The sequence below is a fragment of the Gorilla gorilla genome, chromosome 17 (genome assembly GCF_029281585.2).
Source record: "Gorilla gorilla gorilla isolate KB3781 chromosome 17, NHGRI_mGorGor1-v2.1_pri, whole genome shotgun sequence".
Classification (NCBI taxonomy): domain Eukaryota; kingdom Metazoa; phylum Chordata; class Mammalia; order Primates; family Hominidae; genus Gorilla; species Gorilla gorilla.
The window spans coordinates 41,135,486-41,154,963 of NC_073241.2; the positions used below are offsets into that span (position 1 = coordinate 41,135,486).

The window sequence follows — 19,478 nt, forward strand, 5'->3', positions numbered from 1 at the left end:
AGATCTACCTGGTTCAGAACTTTCACTGCCAATGAGGAAGTTCAGAGAAAAATCAGGTGTCTTAGTTCTAAGTCAAAAATACTTTCCATTATATAACACAGCTTAATGGTTATGTGATTCTCATCAGAATCAAATAGTATGTGGTTTGTGTATGGCACTTTATAAATGATATGCTGTAATACATCACCACACAAATGTAGTTATTTGTATTAACAAGATACGAATAAACTTGAAATTTGTATTACTGCTCAAAACTATTAGAAAAAATGAATTTTATATGAATAGAGTAACTTCGAATAAAATGGGTCATCCATAGCATTTCTATAGGTCGTTGATTCCAAAGTAGCATAATCAAATTGTATAAGTATCACCGATTAGACAGATTTTTCTTACAGCCTACAGCCAAAGATGTAAAATATTAAAAATTTTCATACTAGTGAGCAGATCTTTTTTTCTGTAATTCTAGTGTTTAAATATTACATTAATTTTCAGAATATCTTGACACTAAGTTATACACATTTGGAATCTTTTATCTTTCCTTTGACCATTTCCTTCAAAAGGAAAAAAAAAAAACACATACCCTCTTTCACCATAATGCCTTCCTTATTTCCTGCAAGGTTAGAAATCACCTTTATGCATTAAGGGAATGAACAAAAACACAAAGACAATTCAAGGAAACATACAAATGGCTAAAGGGCTCCAAAATCCTAGATTCTGACACTGGAGATGATCAGAGTAATTTCTATAAAAGGAAATTATCATACACAATCTCTTCTCTTTTAGAACTAAGGCAAAAATGAATCCAGTACCTTGTTCATAGCAGAGATGGGCAACCACCCATTCTGCCTTTGGGCTAAATCCAGGACTGGAAGAACAGCTGCTGCTTTATGGCCTTCTGGATAGTTTTTTACAATTGCCTCTATCCTCTGTATAAAAGAAAGAACATCATTTTATACATCTAGAAAATATTACCTATTTGGTAAATTAATTATAATGTTAATTTAGCCATACCTTATAGTTTTCTGGTGTGAAATCAAATGGAGTATCAGGGTTATTCTCAGGAGTATCTCTGTGCTACACAACAAAAACAGTTTTTCAGACTTATCCAAATTCTCTCAAGTGTGAATAACACTGTACATTACTATACTATTACTTATTGTTTAATCTCTCCATTTTAATTCCAACATGATATATACCACCCTATCATTCCATCAAAAAGAATGTCTAAACACACATTTGATGAGTATGATTACCAAAGTAAAGTTAGCAGAATTTAAAAATTTACAAAGGACCATTTAAAGAATAAGAGAAGTACCTTTAGGACCAAAAAAACCCAAACAACAAAAAGTGTTTTCCAGCTTCATTAGAGAGTAAGATCTTCTGATAGAATTACCAAAACATTACCAATTATTGGAAGCCTTTATGAAGTTAAAACACAAAATTTTAAATGTGAACATATGTGTATTTTCCCAAAAGCAAGGGTATCAGATTGTCAAAGGGATCTGGGATCCAAAAGGGTTAAGACCCATTACTTTAGGAGGGTACAAATGGACCATCTTAAAAAAAAAAACAAAAAAAAACACAAAAAACAGCACCATCTCTTTCCCACGTTTTCCATAATAGCCAACAGCAAGAAGCTTTATTTCTTCTTAAAAGAGCAGAAGCAGGCCCTCTTCAAAAACTGACAAGAAATGGCATGTCAACAGGAAATCAAATGAGTCACACTGAGATTAACACTTACGATCAATTAATGTTATGTATGTGTGGTGAATACAGAAATGAATCTCTTGATATGTTAACTCTCAGAGTTCTGCTTTTTAAAGGACATAAGCCAAAAGAGGAAAGAAAACAGACACTCTGGACAATGATCTCAAATATGTGGCCAATTTGATGCTTGATATATAGCAGGAAGCTACTTCTTACACCACTAACTCTAAATCATCACACAAGTCCACTATATTGCCTTTATACTAGATTAATCCCTGAAAACTGCACCTTGTCAGAAAAGGGAGATATGATATCTTATCCTTTCCAAATTGTGCAACTAATCTGGGGAGTTCATAGACTTCTATTTATAGTTAAAACTCCGGAAACTAAAAATATAAAGACCAGCTGCTAATCTAGTTACTACATTACTAAAATCCATGAGTTTCAAACTAGTGTCATTTTGGGATTCAACAAGTTACAATCTCCAAACTCTCAGTAAGCCAACATGACTGAGAACCCAAAGTGTGATGAGAATCAGGTTAGGGCTCACACAGTAATTTCACTGGAAATAAATTCTTATTCCCAGAGTTTTCCTGATACTAATTTAAACTCATGAGGTTCAACTGGAACCAACATCTTTTGAAATGTAGTAAATTCAATTAGCTATATGTAAATTCCCACGATGACCATCATATATCAAAGACAATGGTATTTAAGATATTTTGGATTTTTACAATGGATTTACCCCAATTTCCAAGTCTTTTCTTTCCAAAGAAATCTAAGTAATTACTTACCACAAATAAAGCTCCTCCAGCTCCATTTTGCATAGCTGTCTTATGCAAATTCCTTACATGTCTTCCCTAAAATTTAAAATTTTAAGAAAGTTTAGTAAATCATAGCCTTAAAAAATTTTTCATAAAGAAATACTTTAGGATTCATAATTTACAACAATGGAATCAACTTATAAAAGATCTTAAGAAATATGGTATTCTACCCTATCCATCTCTATTTCAGGAGAGTTATTTTACAAATGGAGATTCAAAGCCAAGATTCACCCACCTAACATCACACACACGAGTCAATAGGAGAACCAGGACAACCCAGATCTGCTGAGTTGTGTACCTTCCTGCCACGCTCTGCTGGCATGCATTTGGAGAATTAATGTACTATTAACTTCTTGACTTTCACTTTTGTCTGAATCAACTTGGATGCCAGCTTTCACTTAGTGTGAACCTTCATAAACATGTTTTCATTCTGTACAAATGAGTCATATACTCTGTACAAATGAGTCAACTGTATCCTCCTTTTCAATCCTTTACTAAATTAGTTCTGAAACTCCAGCCGTAAAAAGTAGTTTCTGGCCGGGTGTGGTGGCTCATGCCTGTAATCCCAGCACTTTGGGAGGCTAAGGCAAGGAGATCACGAGGTCAAGAGATCGAGACCATCCTGGCCAACATGGTAAAACCCCATCTCTACTAAGAACACAAAAATTAGCTGGGCGTGGTGGCACACGCTGGTAGTCCCAGCTACTCGGGAGGCTTAGGCAGGAGAATCGCCTGAACCTGGGAGGCAGAGGTTGCAGTGAGCCGAGATCGCGCCACCACACTCCAGCCTGAGCAGCAGAGCAAGGCTCCGTCTCAAAAAAAAAAAAAAAAAAAAAGTAGTTTCAGAAAGCTATTTATGATGCTATGCGGACTGACAATGTTCAGTTGCTTTGGAAGGAATCTGATTATTCTCTCAGCTGCATTTCATTTCTCTTTGCCCTCTTGCTCCTACCCTCCACTCCTACCCTGTCCCCCGCCCCCAAGTATTTCAACTACTGTTCTGGATTCCTCCAATTTCTGAGTTCTACTAACCACAGACGGCAGAACACTGGCTGGGTTAAACCAAGCATGGAACTAGCAAAGAGTTGGACAATTCAAAGGCAAACATAGAAGAAAGTAAACGGAGTAATATAACACAATAGTATATTTAACTTTACCCTAGGTCCAAATAATATTTCAGTTGAAGAAATATTAATAAATAAGTTTACATGGAACACCTGCTTTAATTAACAAGAAAAGACTAAGGTACAGGATGTGAGACACAGGTACAAAAGATGGGAGTGATAAATATCAATTTCAGGATAATTGGAAGGCAGGGAGGGATACAGTCAGAGGTGCACAAGGGGGCTTTGATTGTGTTGGTTTTGTTTTGAAAAATTAACTGAAACTAAAATTTAGAAGACAGTCACTGTCATCTTAGCTCAGAAAATTTTTTTAATCGAGTAACAATTTTTGAGTAACATCAGTGAGTTACTTAACTAAATTCTGAGAGAAAAGACTGTATACTTATAATAAAAGAAGGATTAATTTTAAGAGTAGGGAAAGTATTCAGTCTTCTCCTAATTTCTGAACACTAACATTTTCTGTTTATTGGCTTTTTATCCACTCCTTGCAGGTTGTCCTCAGGGCTCAGTTCACACTCCTATCTTCTTTTCTCTATAAAGCCTTTGCCTCTGAGAACTCATCCATTAACTTGACAGTGATGAGTCTTAAATCTTATACACATTTGATGACAAGAGGCTAATAGCCTGAAGAGATCATAAATGCATTTAAAAAATGAGTAAAGATCATGAACAAAAGTTTCACAGAATTCAAATTGCTTACTAGTAACTAAAAACATACAACTTAAAATAACATTACTAGTTATCAAACTACCAAGTATCTTTTTTCTTTTAAGATAGCATTCCATTCTGTTGAGCATATAGAGAAACAAGCACACTTAAAAATTCATATAGCCTTTTAGAAAGCAAATTACCATGATATATGGAAAGCCTAAATAAGTGTCTTTTTTTTTTTGGAGACGGAGTTTCGCTCTTGTTGCCCAGGCTGGAGTTCAATGGCATGATCTTGGCTCACCGCAACCTCTGCCTCCCGGGTTCAAGCGATTCTCCTACCTCAGCCTCCCAAGTAGCTGGGATTACAGGCATGTGCCACTACGTCTGGATAATTTTTTGTATTTTTAGTAGAGACGGGGTTTCTCCATGTTGGTCAGGCGGGTCTTGAACTCCCGACGTCAAGTGATCTGCCCGCCTCAGCTCCCCAAAGTGGTGGGATTACAGGCGTGAGCCACTGCGCCTGGCCCCAAGTGTCCATTTTTTAATTTAGTAATTCTAACCTAGGTATTTTTCCTGCAGTACAAAATGAGGATAAAGCTTTACATGAAAACATGTTGTCCCTATTATGTTTATTGCAGCAAAAACACAACCTAAAAACCCAATCTGAGCAGGTTTTAACTAAATACTAATAATTCTGACACTAGAACATTATGTAGCTAACAAAAATATGTCGTAAAAATAATCATGTAGAAACTGGAATCGGTTAAACAAAAAAAAACAAAAATGCATAAATTATCATCCCAATTACATTAAATACAGACACTGATTAAAAGACTAGAAGGCCATAAATAATTAAAAGTGCTTATCTCTTATTACGATGTTAATGAAATAAGGGACTCTTATTTTACATTTTTTATATTTTTCTCTATTTTCCAAATTTCCTATTAGCATGGATTAACTGGCCAAAAAAATCCTACTTAAAATAAAACACTCATCAGGTATAAGAAAAACTTATCTCTATTGTAAGACCTATTTCTCCTTCTAACCCCTTGTATATCAAATTAAATACCACCAAATGTCTAAATTAAAATAGCTTCCATTTTGGATTAATATTTGATCCCTTTCTCATTAATCCAGGATCTGTCATGTACTTTTACTTAAAATAAAAATATAGAGATAATCTTGAAAATTATTCTTTAGGCTTATGTTGCCACATATTGGAAAATCTATTCTGAGGCATTATCTTGCTGACTTGTAAAGCTCTGGATACGCACATGAGTTCACAGACATATTTCTAAAAGTGGTTTGAAGTCCAAATCGTTGAAGACAGACTACTGATTGAGAAGGGTCAGGATAAAGTAGCTAAACTCTAGGAAAAAAACAGACTTTCAGATTTTTTGTAGTTGTTGTTGAGGCCTTGGGTTTAGATTACCATTCTGCCACTTACTAACATCTGACCTTGTACAACTCACTTAATTTTTTTTTAAGCCTCAATTTCTGTACCTATAAAACAGGGTTATCTTCTTATTGGACTATTTTGAGATTTAAGTAAAGTTTCTCTGAAAGTACTATATAACCTGTAAAGCATTATCACCTGCTTAACTGACACAAGGATAAAACATTTAATAACTAAAAAAAAAAAAAGATCCAAACAACTGCATTTTAAAACTACACCTATTTTTAAAAAATTGTGCTGTTAGTTGACTTTATCAAAGAGTTATTGTCAAACACAACATACTGCCAATATTCTTGCATTTGCACATAATTATTTTTTCTTTATATCCATATGTATAAGGCTTATAATTTTTCTAGTAAAATTATAATGTATTTGACGGTTACAAAACCATCTACTTCTCCACTGAAATTAATTCATAAATTTCTCTTTTAGTTAAAGAAAGTGGGGAAGGAGGAAGAAATAGGCTGGTAGAAAGATTTCCATGGGTCTTAGGTTTGTGCATTTGGTGAGCCGCAGCACTGAACAGCTTTTGTTTCAGACCATCTTTTCTATTATTTTTGTACAAAATATCTTCTCCTGGGGCAAAAGTTGAGTGAGTTTTCTTACAGACAGGGTTTCCCAAGCTCAAGATCCCTTAGCAGTGATGCACAGCACTCACCTGGGCTGTTCCATGTCACTCCCGTTGTAGCGGGACAAGCCACAGACAAAACCCCTCAGACACTGAGAAGGAAGGGCTTTATTCAGCCGGAAGCTTCGGCAAGACTCATGTCTCCAACAACCAAGCTCCCCAAGTGAGCAATTCCTGTCCCTTTTAGGGGCTCACAACTCTAAGGGGGTCTGTTTGGGAGGGTCGTGATCGATTGAGCAAGCAGGGGGTAGAATGGAACAGAACAGGACAGGGATTTTCACAGTGCTTTTCTATACAATGTCTGTAATCTATAGATAACCAATTAGGTCAGGGGTTGATCTTTACCAGGCCCAGGGTGTGGCACCGGGCTATCTGCTTGTGGATTTCATTTCTGCCTTTTAGTTTTTACTTCTTCTTTTTTTGGAGGCAGAAATTGGGCATAAGACAATATGAGGGGTGGTCTCCTCCCTTACCGTGAGATATGAATGTCAAAGGGAACTAACATGAAGTTCATGCTGCCTACTGACCCAGGATGCTGCCTCCTGCCAGCATCCATGAAACTGAGGCAGGTTAACTTGTTAGCTTACAAATGGGGTAAAATTTCAGATCTGTCAAAGTTCTTAAGAAAGTCAATAAAATCTAGAAATGTGCCAGTTTCCATTTTTTACTGCTTTTTCTATCAAAATATCTCAACAGAGACATCATAAAAGAAACCAGTAACAGCTGCTGTCTCTGAGGAGAGGAATCAAGATCTGGAGTGGGAAGAAAATTTAGTCTTTACTGCCAGGCAGAATATTAAACACTTTCCATGAAATACATCTCTTAATGCTCTCAAGAAGCATTAAATACCTATCAAGTACCTATGTACCTATGAAGTACATACTGTTATTATTCTATTTTTACAAATGAGGAAACAGGCTCTGGAGCTGAGCTTTTAACTGTTTTGTTATATTGTCTCTCCATATGTATTTATGGAATATTAGATAACAGTGGTACATCCCACTTTCAGAGGTGTTAGAATGTGGAAAGTTAGAAGGTGGGATGTATCATGGGTTAACATATATAATATATGCAACACATATTTTTTATCATAATACATATTCTTGTATCCCTACTCTGTACTGTTATGTATATATACTATAATATGTAGCCTTGCTTACTGTTTGAATTTTTTGCCATTATATGTATTACATTTAAACTTTTAAAAACCAATGAAGGGCCGGGTACAGTGGCTCATGCCTGTAATCCCAGCACTTTGGGAGGCCAAGGCAAGCGTATCACTTGAGGTCAGGAGTTCAAGACCAGCCTGGCCAACGTGGTGAAACTGCATCTCTACCAAAAAATACAAAAATTGGCCGGGTGTGGTGGTGCACACCTGTAGTCCCAGCTACTCAGGAGGCTGAGGTGGGAGAATCGCCTGAACCTGGGAGGTGAAGGTTGCAGTGAGCTGAGATCACACCACTGCACTCCAGTCTGGGTGACAAAGTGAGACCCTGTCTCAAAACAAAAACAAACAAAAAAACCCAATGAAGTCTTTAGTTCTTTCCCTGTCTTACTATCACCACTATTTCAGACATTATTTCATGTCTGTGCATTACTGTAAGTCTTCTGGCTGATCCCTTTTTCTCAATCCAAAACATCCTGTCTAATATCACCAAACTAATTTTAAAAATACCATCCTTCTGGCCAGGCGCAGTGGCTCACGTCTGTAAACGCAGCACTTTGGGAGGCCAAGGTGGGCAGATCACAAAGTCAGGAGTTCGAGATCAGCCTGGCCAATATGGTGAAACCCCATCTCTACTAAAAATACAAAAATTCACCGCGTGTGGTGGCGCACACCTGTAGTCCCAGCTACTTGGGAGGCTGAGGCAGGAGAATTGCTTGAACCCAGGAGGGTGGAGGTTGCAGTGAGCTGAGATCGAGCCACTGCATTCCTGCCTGGGCGACAGAGCGAGATTCTCTATCAAAAAAAAAAAAAAAACCCTTCTGATGCTGAGTGTGGTGTAAAAGATGACCAACACCAAACACGTTCTAGTATATGAAATGTCAATTTCATCATTTCTAAAAAACCCATTTTCCACATTCTAGCACCTCTGAAGGTGGGATGTATCACTGTTATCTAATATTCCATAAATATCCTATGTATGGAGAGACAATATAGCAAAATGGCTAAAAGCTCAGCTCTAGAGCCTGTTTCCTCATTTATAAAAACAGAAAAATAACAGCATGTACTTCATAGGGTTCTTGAGAGCATTAAAAGATGTACTTCAGGCCGGGCACAGTGGCTCATGCCTGTAATCCCATCACTTTAGGAGGCTGAGGCGGACGGATCACCTGAGGTCATGAGTTCGAGACCAGCCTAGCCAACATGATGAGACCCCATCCCTACTAAAAATACAAAAATTAGCTGGGCGTGGTGTCACGTGCCTGTAATCCCAGCTAACCAGGAGGCTGAGGCAGGAGAATCGCTTGAACTCAGGACGCAGAGGTTGCAGTGAGCCCAGCTCGTGCCACAGCACTCCAGCCTGGGCAACAGAGTGAGACTCTGTCTCGGGGGAAAAAAAAAAAAAGATGTACTTCATGTAAAGTGCTTAATATTCTGCTTGGCAGATGGTAAGTACTGTATTAGTGTTGGCTATCATTAGCTATATTATTAGAAGTACTATGTGTCAGGCACTAAGCTTTTTACACATTATTTAATTCTTAAAGTTTCCTGCAAGGTGGGTATTATTCCCAGAAATTTAAATGAGTTATGAAAACTTCTCAAGGTTAGGTCACATCACTAATTATTGGCAGAAATTATGTTAGATCCTAGGGCCAGATGACTACAAAGGCCATGACCTTATTATTAACCACCTGACTGTTTGATGACATCAAAGCTTTAAAAGAACATAGTAGGTCTAAGAAACCAAGGAGTTTAAGGAAGAAAATCAGGCCTCCATATATACAGGCAGGCAGATAAGAAATGAAAAGCCCTGCCTCCTTGGCTTACAATGCTCCTGTTAAGAGAGAAAGATGCAAGTTATTTAATCTTTTTTTAATCCTTGCCACCCTTCTCTTCTATTCCTGCAAAAAACCTGAATGTATACACACCAGCATAACATTTGAGCAACTTAATTTCAAAGTCCGAAGTCAACCTCTTCAAAATTGTATAAGAAGGGCTGAGAAAATGTGATGCAAGTTATTTAATCTTTTTTTAATCCTTGCCACTCTTCTCTTCTATTCCTGCAAAAAACCTGAATGTATACACACTAGCATAACATTTGAGCAACTTAATTTCAAAGTCTGAAGTCGATCTCTTCAAAATTGTATAAGAAGGGCTGAGATAATGTTTGTAAAATAAAAGAAGCTGGCCAGACACGGTGGCTAACACCCATAATCCCAGAACTTTGGAAAGCCAAGCCGCATAGATCGCTTGAAGCCAGGGGTTTGATATCAGCGTGGGCAACATGGTGAAACCCTGTCTCTACAAAAAATACAAAAGTTAGCCAGGCATGGTGGCACACGCCTGTAGTCCCAGCTACTTGAGAGGCTGAGGTGGGAGCATCGCTTGCGCCCAAGAGGTTGAGGTTGCAGCGAGCCATGATCATGCACTGCACTCAAGCCTGGGAGATAGAGTGAGACCCTGTCTCAAAAAAGTAGTAAGTAAAGAAAGAATAAAGAAAGAAACAAACTAAATAGTGAAGATAAACTGATAAATCTTAGCCCTCAGTTTTTTTCAACTGGCATAAACTGTTATTCATCCCCATCAAGTTACAGGTGGCCTGAAAATGGCTTTGAAAATTGTTTTTTTGGTGTGTTTAAAGAATATCACCTATTTTACATTCATTGTAATGTCTATGTCAGACACTTTCAATAAAGGAATAAAACATTAAAAGTTCTCATTAACATCTTTACACTACTTACTGGGCCATTTCAATTTTGTTTCACTTTGAAATAAAGAGGCATTCCAGGACCAGGCTTAAAACTGGAAAAAACAACCTAGCTAGGCTGGAATGATTCAAAGAATAAGCTGAGTTCCCACCCACCCCCTTCTTTGACTACAGTCCAGTCGTTTCTCTAGAATCTAGCTTCTCATTAGACTCTGAAATGTCTATACCTCAAGAAATTCCAATTGAGTCCAATTGAAAATCCAAGTAACTTCCTTTTTTTAAGAAGAAAAGCATGCAACCAAGTAACTTTTTTAAGTAAATAAGATCATAACCTAATATACAGCTCAAAATTAACAGTGGGTTTGAATTCTAGCTTATTTTTTTTTTCAGTGTTTCAGAAGGAAAAGAAAAGATTTAAGCAGGCCAAAACAGTGACTGCCTTTTCGTTGGAGTCAAGTAAACTTGAGTGCCTCTGTGTTAAGCTCTTCTACATACTTTTTTCGCCGATTCCTAAAAAATCTGTAGTGAGTCATTATTTCCATTTTACATTTAGAGAAACTCAGGCTCAAAGACAGTAACTTGCCCCATACCGCACAATTAGTGACAGACCTGGATTTTGAGCCCAGGCTCTTTGAATCTAAGGACCCTGTGCTCTTTCTACCAGCCTTTCCCTTTTACTGTCACTGGCAATACCAATAGCTCAAAATGACAAAAATTAAAGTTTTATATTCTCCCCAATAGGATTCCTTAATTGTCTTTTCATGGGCTCTACTCTTTTTCTGAATTTCTTCTGTTGTTCAAACAATACTACCATCCAACAAAGCTCACTTTTCAGTTCTATCAGACATTTGCATTATAAATGCATCCAGCTAAGAGAAGTTAATAAGAGACTAAGAAGCTGTAAGACAAAACTGACAGAAGCAGTAATCTAATTAGTCAGAAAGACAAGACTAACGTCAGGCAATTCAAAAACCCTTCTTTTTTCCTTTATTAGAGGCCAACTAAGGCAAGGAATATACCTTTTAGATGATCCCTAATATTTACAGATTAAATCCACCAAGATATCTATTTGCCTGTGCAAGAGTCACAGTGCACACGTGAAACATCTCTAGTGAATCCAAAGTGGTCTGAGGACCCTCCGTGCCTTCCTCTCACTGTTCACAACATCTGCTGACTTGTTACCTACAGCCTCCCCTATTGCCAGCTCAAGCCAGAAAACTGAAACCTCCTAAAAAAGTCAGGGTCTGCAATACATTCATTCAGACTAGGTAATTTTACATTTAAAAAAAATCCTTGAGGCTGGGTGCAGTGGCTCATGCCTGTAATCCCAGCACTTTGAGAGCCAAGGCAGGTGGATCACTGGAGGTCAGGAGTTTGAGACCAGCCTAGCCAACATGGTGAAACCCCATCTCTACTAAAAGTACAAAAATTAGCCAGGTGTGGTGGCACGCACCTTTAATCCCAGCTACTTGGGAGGCTGAGGCAGGAGAATCTCTTGAACCCGGGAGGCGGAGGTTGCAGTGAACCAAAATCATGCCACTGAACTCCAGCCTGGGCAATAGAGTAAGACTCTGTCTCAAAAAAAAAAATTCCATGAAAAACAAAAGTTTTTCAGTGCATTTTATTTTAACAAAGTTGATGCTGGGTTAATAATTGTGAAATCTATTTCAAGGATAATCATAAATACAAATGCTTACTCTATGTCAGATCTCATGCTATAAACTACAAATCTACACTATAATTCATTTATTTCTCTCAGCAAGCCTACCAAGTAGGTATTATTATCTTGTTTTACAGGTGAGAAAATTAAGGCTCAAAGAAGAGGGAAAAACTTTCCCTAGATCACACAGCTAAATAAATGAAATGCCACATACAGATTTTCCTGACTTCAGTACATGCCTTAACCACTAAAATTTAAGTTTTGCTGTATTTTCAGATAGAAATAGGAGGACTTTTACAAACATCCTCCAAATAAAGTTCCATCAGTAATTTAGCTAAAAATGTTAATTCAGGTTAAAATGTACGTAATTTTTACCATACTATGAGAGAATTAACAAATGTAATTTGGCTAAATTTTATATTATAGAAAAGCTGCATGAAGAGCCCAGGTATTACAGGCACTATGCATTACAGATTAAGATAACAGCATTAATGATTCCAGCCATCTTGACCATATATTAAAGAAAACATTCTTTAGATATCTAAAATCCCACATGGATATAAGCAACAACCAATTGTTCTCAGGACAAGAATAATTTATAGAAATGAAATGCCCATCCAGTGGACCCGGGGTTCAGTCTCATCTCATGCACTTCAGTGTCTTTGTATATGTAGCTAGCTATACCTACAGCATTATCTCAACTTACACCTTCCACTCATCCATCATGACCAAGGTTAACCTCCTCCTCTTACCCCTTTAAAGCCCCTAAACCTCCATCTCTTTTCCCTAAGCAAAGTGAAACCATTTCCCTAGTCTGCTTACACTGGTACACCTTTTATTATTAGAGTGCCTATTAAATTTAAATCTTCACCATACATAGTGATTTCCCTTAGCAACTTCAATTGTTTGAGCAACTTCAGAAAGGTAGATTAAAAACAAAACAAAACAGGACTTGCGAATAAACCCAGCCCTTACTACTGTGTGATCTTGGGCATTTATTTGTCCAGCAATCTTCATATATCTCACATATAAAATGGGGTAACACCTAGCAAAATATCCGACAGATAAAGCCACCTTCCCTCTAACCAAAATGTGTGTAAACTGTCTTTAATGTTTTGTAATGAAAGACATTTCCTACAACTGATTTATAACATGCTTCCTGAACTGATTCAAAAAGTAGTGACAAGGTTCCTCATTGGAAAATCAGACTGACTGTCACTCAATAGGTTATACAGCATGGGCAACAGACCTGTAATTTATTACTCAATGTACTGAGCACTAAGGTACTAAACAGTGCCCAAAGAGAAAGGAAAGTCAACTTTTTATTACTTTGAAATGGAAACTGAGTTCAAGTCTCTAATAAAAAGATCCGAGTCTGCAGTTTGCAATAGTGGCCTACTGAACCTCACTGCATAAACTAAAGTTTGTTCATTCTCTCTCTCCTTAAACTGCTAATTTATGGCTATGGCAGGCAGAATAATGGTCTCCCAAAGATAACCACATCCTAATCCTGGAAACCTGTGAATATTAGTTTACACAACAAAAGAGAATTAAGGCTGCTAATCAGCTGACCTTAAAATAGGGAGATTATCCTGGATTATCTAGGTGGGCCCAATGTCATCAATCACAGGGTTCTTACCAAGTGGAAGAGGAAGGAGAGGCAAGGAAGGATATGTGATGAATGCCAGAAGGAGGGTCGAAGTGATGTGATATAAGAACTAGACTTGCCTTTGCTGGCTTTGGAGATGAAAGAAGGGGCCAAGAGCAGCCTCTAGAAGCTGGAAAAGCCAAGAAAAGACATTCACCTCTAGAGCCTCCAAAAAGGAATGAAGCTCAGGCTACACTTTAATTTTAGCCCACTGAGACCTGTGTCACTTTTAACCTACAGAACTGTAAGGTTAAAAATATAATGTTTTATGCCACAAAGTTTTGTGGAAATTTGTTACAGCAGGAATAAAAAACTAAATGTTTTGGGGTGTTTTTCCTACATTAACTTCTTTAGAGTCCTTTGAGTCACAATGGAGATACACTGGGACATTACAAAATCAAGTTTAAGAATCTCTAATGGAATGGGGAAAACATTTCATTGTACAAAACTTAAAATTTGGAAGGAAAAGTACCACCACACAAGATGGCATACTTCTAGCATGGCTAAGTAGACACTGTCAGGGCAAACCACTGAATAATAACTATACACTCTGGACAAAATATTTTATAAAAACAAAAGCTTTCTGAAGGCACTGGGGAACAACCAAACAGGCAGACACAGAAGGGGAGTCTACATTCATAAAAAACCAATGAGGTTTTTGTTTTTTCTTCACATCTTTTAGCCTGAAGGCAGGCCTCAGTGAGAGTTTGGAACAACAGACATGGTAAAGTGGGAAATCCTAGAAAAGGAAGAGCCAGAAAGGGGGAGGGAGCCCTATACATTCTGTATATAAATTCTACGGAAATCTCTGGCTGAACCCTGAACCATGCATGTACATGCTGCAGACTCCAAGGAGCCTAGCTAAAAGAACGGAACCAATATTTGATCTGCTGCCCACAAGGGATATGGATAGCAACAACAAAACACACTATTTGGAGGAATAAAACAGGATCTAGAGCCTCTACAACGTATCATTCACAAAATTCAGCATACAATCCAAAATTGTTCAACATATGGGAAACAAACAAAAAAGGAAAACACATTTTCAAGAAAAAAATCAACTAAGATTACCAGACACAAACTTCAGGACAGCTATAATCATGCCTAAAGACATAAAGGAAAATATCCTCAATGAATGAAAAAATACACAATACAGATGGGTCGCTGACTTACAATTGCCTGTCTTGCAATTTCCCAACTTTACAATTGTATGAAAATGGTAAGTATTCAGTATGCTCCTCGATTAAGTCCAGATAACCCCACTGTAAACAGAAATTTACATACTTTCAATTTACAATGGGTTTAATCAGGATGTCATCTCATTGTAAGTAAAGGAGCAGCTGTAATTGAAAATGCCACCACAACCCTCTCACCTTCGAAACTACAATAGCAGCTTGGGAATGAGGCAGTGATAAGTTCTAAAGTGGCATCAACATTACAGAAAAACCATGGGCAATTACTGAAGAAGGGAATAAACTTATTCTGATTATCTATTACTCCATAATTTATAACTTTTAGTCAATTACTACAATCACCTATGAGGTATTATCTCAGTTTACAGAAAAGAAAAATGAGGCTCAAAGAGATTAAGATGGCTCAAGATCACACAAACTAATACTTAATTCTAGCCATATTTTAAGTAATGATGAGCTGAAAAGCCTCGTCAAGAGAATGACAGCTAGCAAAGCAGAAATTAGAATAGGCAATTTCTTTGAAAGCATAAATAATCTTTAAAGGTTTCTCATTTAGGAAAGGAACTTAGGTAGACTTTTCTCGTACTTTTCTTGATACTTGCTAGGTTTAATGTGAAATCTCACTACTTGTGAAAGGTTAGAAGGGCCTGGTTATATAAGTAATAGAACATCCTCACAATGGAATGCTATGTAGCATTAAAATGACAGTATAGAAATGTCTACTGATAAGGAAAGCTGTTCAGAATACATTACAAAAGAGCAGGCTACCAAACAGTATAAATACCTTTCCATTTTTGTAAAAACAAATTGAAAGGTCTGTTATGTGTAGACATCAAAATGTTAACAATGGTAATTTCCAGGTTGACAAGACAATGGATGATTTTTATTTTTTGAGCTTACTCTACTTGCTAGTCTCAGTATTGTTTTTTCTACACACGTATGACGTGTGTAATAAAAATTAAACTTCTTCATCAACTCAAATATTTATTGTGTACATAGTGCATATCAGGTACTATTTGTTTAAAAAAGGGGGGAGGGTGGAAGTGGGAGGGAGAAGGGGAGACGGATGGAGAGAGAGAGGGAAGGAGGAAGGGAGGGAGAGAAAGAGTTCCAGAAACATTAAATCTGGATTACAATGGTCCTCCACTACCTCAAGTTGTTCTTTTTCATTAAAACTGCTTTTCAATTTATACTTCTAGCCCCTTTGCCTCAAAAACAAAAGAAACAAAATCTACAAGCACTCTAATTTCTTTTCTTTCTACCATGTCTGATCCTCATCATCTTTCACCTAGCATTCTGCAAGAGCCTCTTATCTACTTAGTCTCCCTGTTTCTGGGTCCAAATCAAACCCATTCCACCCTCAGTCCTATCCAGTGACCTATCCAAAACAGAAACCAGATCTTATTCCTCTACTCTAAAACCTTTCACTGACTCCTGACGGCCTCTAAGATAAAATCAAATTCTTTAGTATGGCACGCAAGGAGCTCCAATATCTGGCCCCTGTCTCTCCCTTATTTCATTTGGGAACAAACCTCACCTCCAACAGCAGAGGGTGGCTTCTCATACATACCGATCTTTTTCTTGCCAACAAGACTTTAAGTTGTCCTTTCCACCTAGAATACCCTCGGACCCCATGCCCAATCTGTTAGTATTACCTTCAGGAAAAATCTTATGCACCTTGAAACCACATTGGATGACCCTATTCATATCTCTAACACTGTACTTTTACATTGTCTCAACCTTAAAGTTCCTCTTACATGAGACTATCAATTCCAAAAGAACGGGAACTGTCTAAGTCTTTTCCTTATCTGTAATATGAGGAAAAAGTAATACCAACCTCAAAAATGAGATGTGGAATGCAGATATTTAACTCGGTGCTTGGCATACAGAAAACAGTTATCAAATGACTATCATTATTATCCACACCGTTAACTAGAGCTCAGCAGTGCATGACGTACAGTAAGACTTCAAATGTTTATTGAAAGACTGAACTCTGCAAAAAGGAATATTCCCATTTTACAACTGAAGAAACTGAGGAAGATTAACAGCACAAAGTCATAGAGCCACAAAAGGCAGTTAAGCTAACATCCAAACTCGAGTCTAACTCTAAAGCCCTGAATTCATTCTCAATGAATATACACTCCCTCCCTCCTGCTGAGAACTGACTTAACCTATTTTACTCTTAGAAAACAAACAAAACTAAGGCTTCTTTCCAGTATTACTTGTGTAACAGGCCCTGCTGTTATAATCGACATTTCTGGAAATCTGCATTTTTAGATTAACGTGAAGGAGTGTTTCAACTTCCCTGCAATTCAATTTCCTTGCCTACCATGAGATGTACTTGGATCTCAAAAAGATCATTTAATCTCTAAAATCCTGTGGTTCTTTAATTGGGTGCTGTTATTTGCGGCGCCGTTCTTTCAGAGTTAGTTTGATACCATTTATTTAGCCAGCATTTCCGATATGCAAAGCACAACTGCAGTAAATCAAACATTGGCCACCCTTTTCCAGCCCTAAGAAAGTTCTCCCTAAGCCTTCACGAAGCAAGCCAGAGCTCTCCAGTATGCTGCAACCTAAAAGCATCGAGGTCACTAGGCTTGAAACGAGAGGTTCCTCCTTCGGGGCGGCGGTCTTCGAAACTGATCTGGCCAGAGCAGGCCTAGATTCTGCGCTACAGCAAAATAGCAAAAACAAACAAACAAACAAATATATCTATATCTATATATATAACCAAGCAGCCCCTCTTTTCTGTCCTCCTCGACCAAACTAGGAGTACACTTCCCAGTATGGCAACCCTCCCTCGGGGCTTCTCACTCACGGTGGGGCTGCAGCGGCCTCCCTAAGAGGGCTAAGGCCGCAGTGTCCTTGCAGCCGCCTGCAGGCCCGTGCAGAGCCCAGGGCTCTCCTGCGCCCAAAACTAAGGGAGACACGGAGAGCAAGAGAAGGGCGGCGGCAGCGCCGGGCTCAGCTTGAGCCTCCTTACCCACTGGGCGGTGAGGCCAGCCGCCCGGGCCCGGAGCGCCGCGGAGAAGAACATGGCAGGCCACACTGTTCACCTTCCCCAGCCGCGCCAGGCGAGAATCCCGAGCGCGCCCAGGGCGCACAGCGTGCGCGCTCCCGACCCCAGGCCTAGGCGACCCGGACGGCACGCCGCTCCCTTCGCCGAGGGGCGGTGGCTGACGGGAGGGAGCGAGGGCGCGCGGGGGCTGCTGGGCCCCTGTGGGCGGAGACTTCCCGGGGGAGGGGCGGGGACCAGTCCGTGCTCGGAAAGGGAGGTGTCCTACGGGCCGCTGCAGGGGTCCCGGCCTTGAAAAGAAGCGTCCCGGAGCTGCACCTTGGGCTCCTGGGTAACGAAGCGCCCGCCTGGATTTATAGGGGTGAGCTTCCCTCATGGAGAGCCTTGTGAGGATTAGCCACCTCCTCTTATATTGCTGTTAGTTAAAAATAAAGTCGGGTTGCAACCCACTATAAATCTTATTCTACATGTTACGAATTCAAGACACAGAGGGCTGCTATCCAGTGTGCTAGCCATAGACACCAAATGTCTTGGTTCCCAATCTTTTGCATTAGAGATATGTGCGACATATTTAGGGGTTAAATGGTATGATGTCTGGAATTTGCTTGAGAATAGTGGGGAGTGGGAGGTGAAAAATAAAGCAAGTTGGCCGTTAAGTAAGGCCATAGAAGCTGCATGGTCGTTCTTATTTACTACTCTCGGTACTTTTGTACATATTAGATATTTTCCATAATAAAGCTGAAAAAAAAACCCACTTCCTTCTTCATGTTTGTTTGGTTATCTCTGGAAATTCCAACAAGTATTTATTCAGTAACAGCTCTAATGTGCACAGCACTATTTCCTGGTGTGGACTTCCTCTTGATTTTTTACGTCACTGCCTTCTTTTCTGGAGTGTCACGTCCTGTACCCACCCCCTTCCTTTTGCCCATTTTCTTTGCTATAATAAACTTGTGAATAATTTCTAGAACATTCACAGCAGCACAGGGATTTTAAAAATTTATCCCTTATTAGTTTAAAAACTCAGGAATATTCCATTGCAACCCCTATGAATCATATTTCGCAAATCACAGAATTCAAGACACAGAGGACTGCTGCCCAGTGAGCTAGAAATAGATACCAAATGCCTTGGTTCCCACTCCTTTGCCTTATATTTTATGTTAGTTTGCCTCTCCTAAATTAGCTTCAGTATTTCCCTTTAAAAGGGAAAGACAGTCTGGCCCTTAATGTAAATGTATTTTGTTATAAAGTTACCTAAATACTTGTATACCTGGCCGGGCGCGTGGCTCACTCCTGTAATCCCAGCACTTTGGGAGGCTGAGGCGGGCAGATCACGAGGTCAGGAGATCGAGACCATCCTGGCTAACACGGTGAAACCCTGTCTCTACTGAAAATACAAAACATTAGCCGGGCGTGGTGGCGGGCGCCTGTAGTCCCAGCTACTCCGGAGGCTGAGGCAGGAGGATGGCGTGAACCCGGGAGGCGGAGCTTGCAGTGAGCCGCCACTGCACTCCAGCCTGGGCGACAGAGCGAGACTCCGTCTCAAAAATAAAAAATAAAAATACTTATACACCTAACACTATTGTGCACATACTTACTGTTCTTATACAACTAAAGCCAAAACATGTCACAAATACTTGATGGATGAGATAGACATTATATGGATTCTTTTTGAATCTGTAATGCATGCTTTTACTGGATT

General features: G+C 38.9%; 1 protein-coding gene across 6 annotated transcripts in view; it reads right to left on the reverse strand.

The window, feature by feature from the left end:
- Positions 1–17,959, reverse strand: part of NDUFV2 (NADH:ubiquinone oxidoreductase core subunit V2) — a 31,883-nt gene extending 13,924 nt beyond the window's left edge. For 2 of the 6 annotated variants that reach the window (XR_008673389.2, XM_055367963.1), the window contains exons 1-4: positions 17,747–17,959; positions 2,502–2,567; positions 1,012–1,074; positions 810–926 (exon numbers count right to left, since the gene is read on the reverse strand). Coding sequence is in view for 5 of the 6 variants with exons in the window: in XM_055367963.1 (XP_055223938.1) it covers positions 810–926; positions 1,012–1,074; positions 2,502–2,567; positions 17,747–17,800 (300 nt within the window). In the remaining variant the exon portion in view is untranslated. Of the gene's footprint in view, positions 1–809; positions 927–1,011; positions 1,075–2,501; positions 2,568–4,109; positions 4,350–16,600; positions 16,757–17,581; positions 17,727–17,746 lie in introns of those variants that run through there. The other 4 variants (XM_055367962.1, XM_055367965.2, XM_055367964.2 and 1 more) reach the window with 4 other exon arrangements.
- Between the last annotated feature and the right edge of the window lie 1,519 nt (positions 17,960–19,478).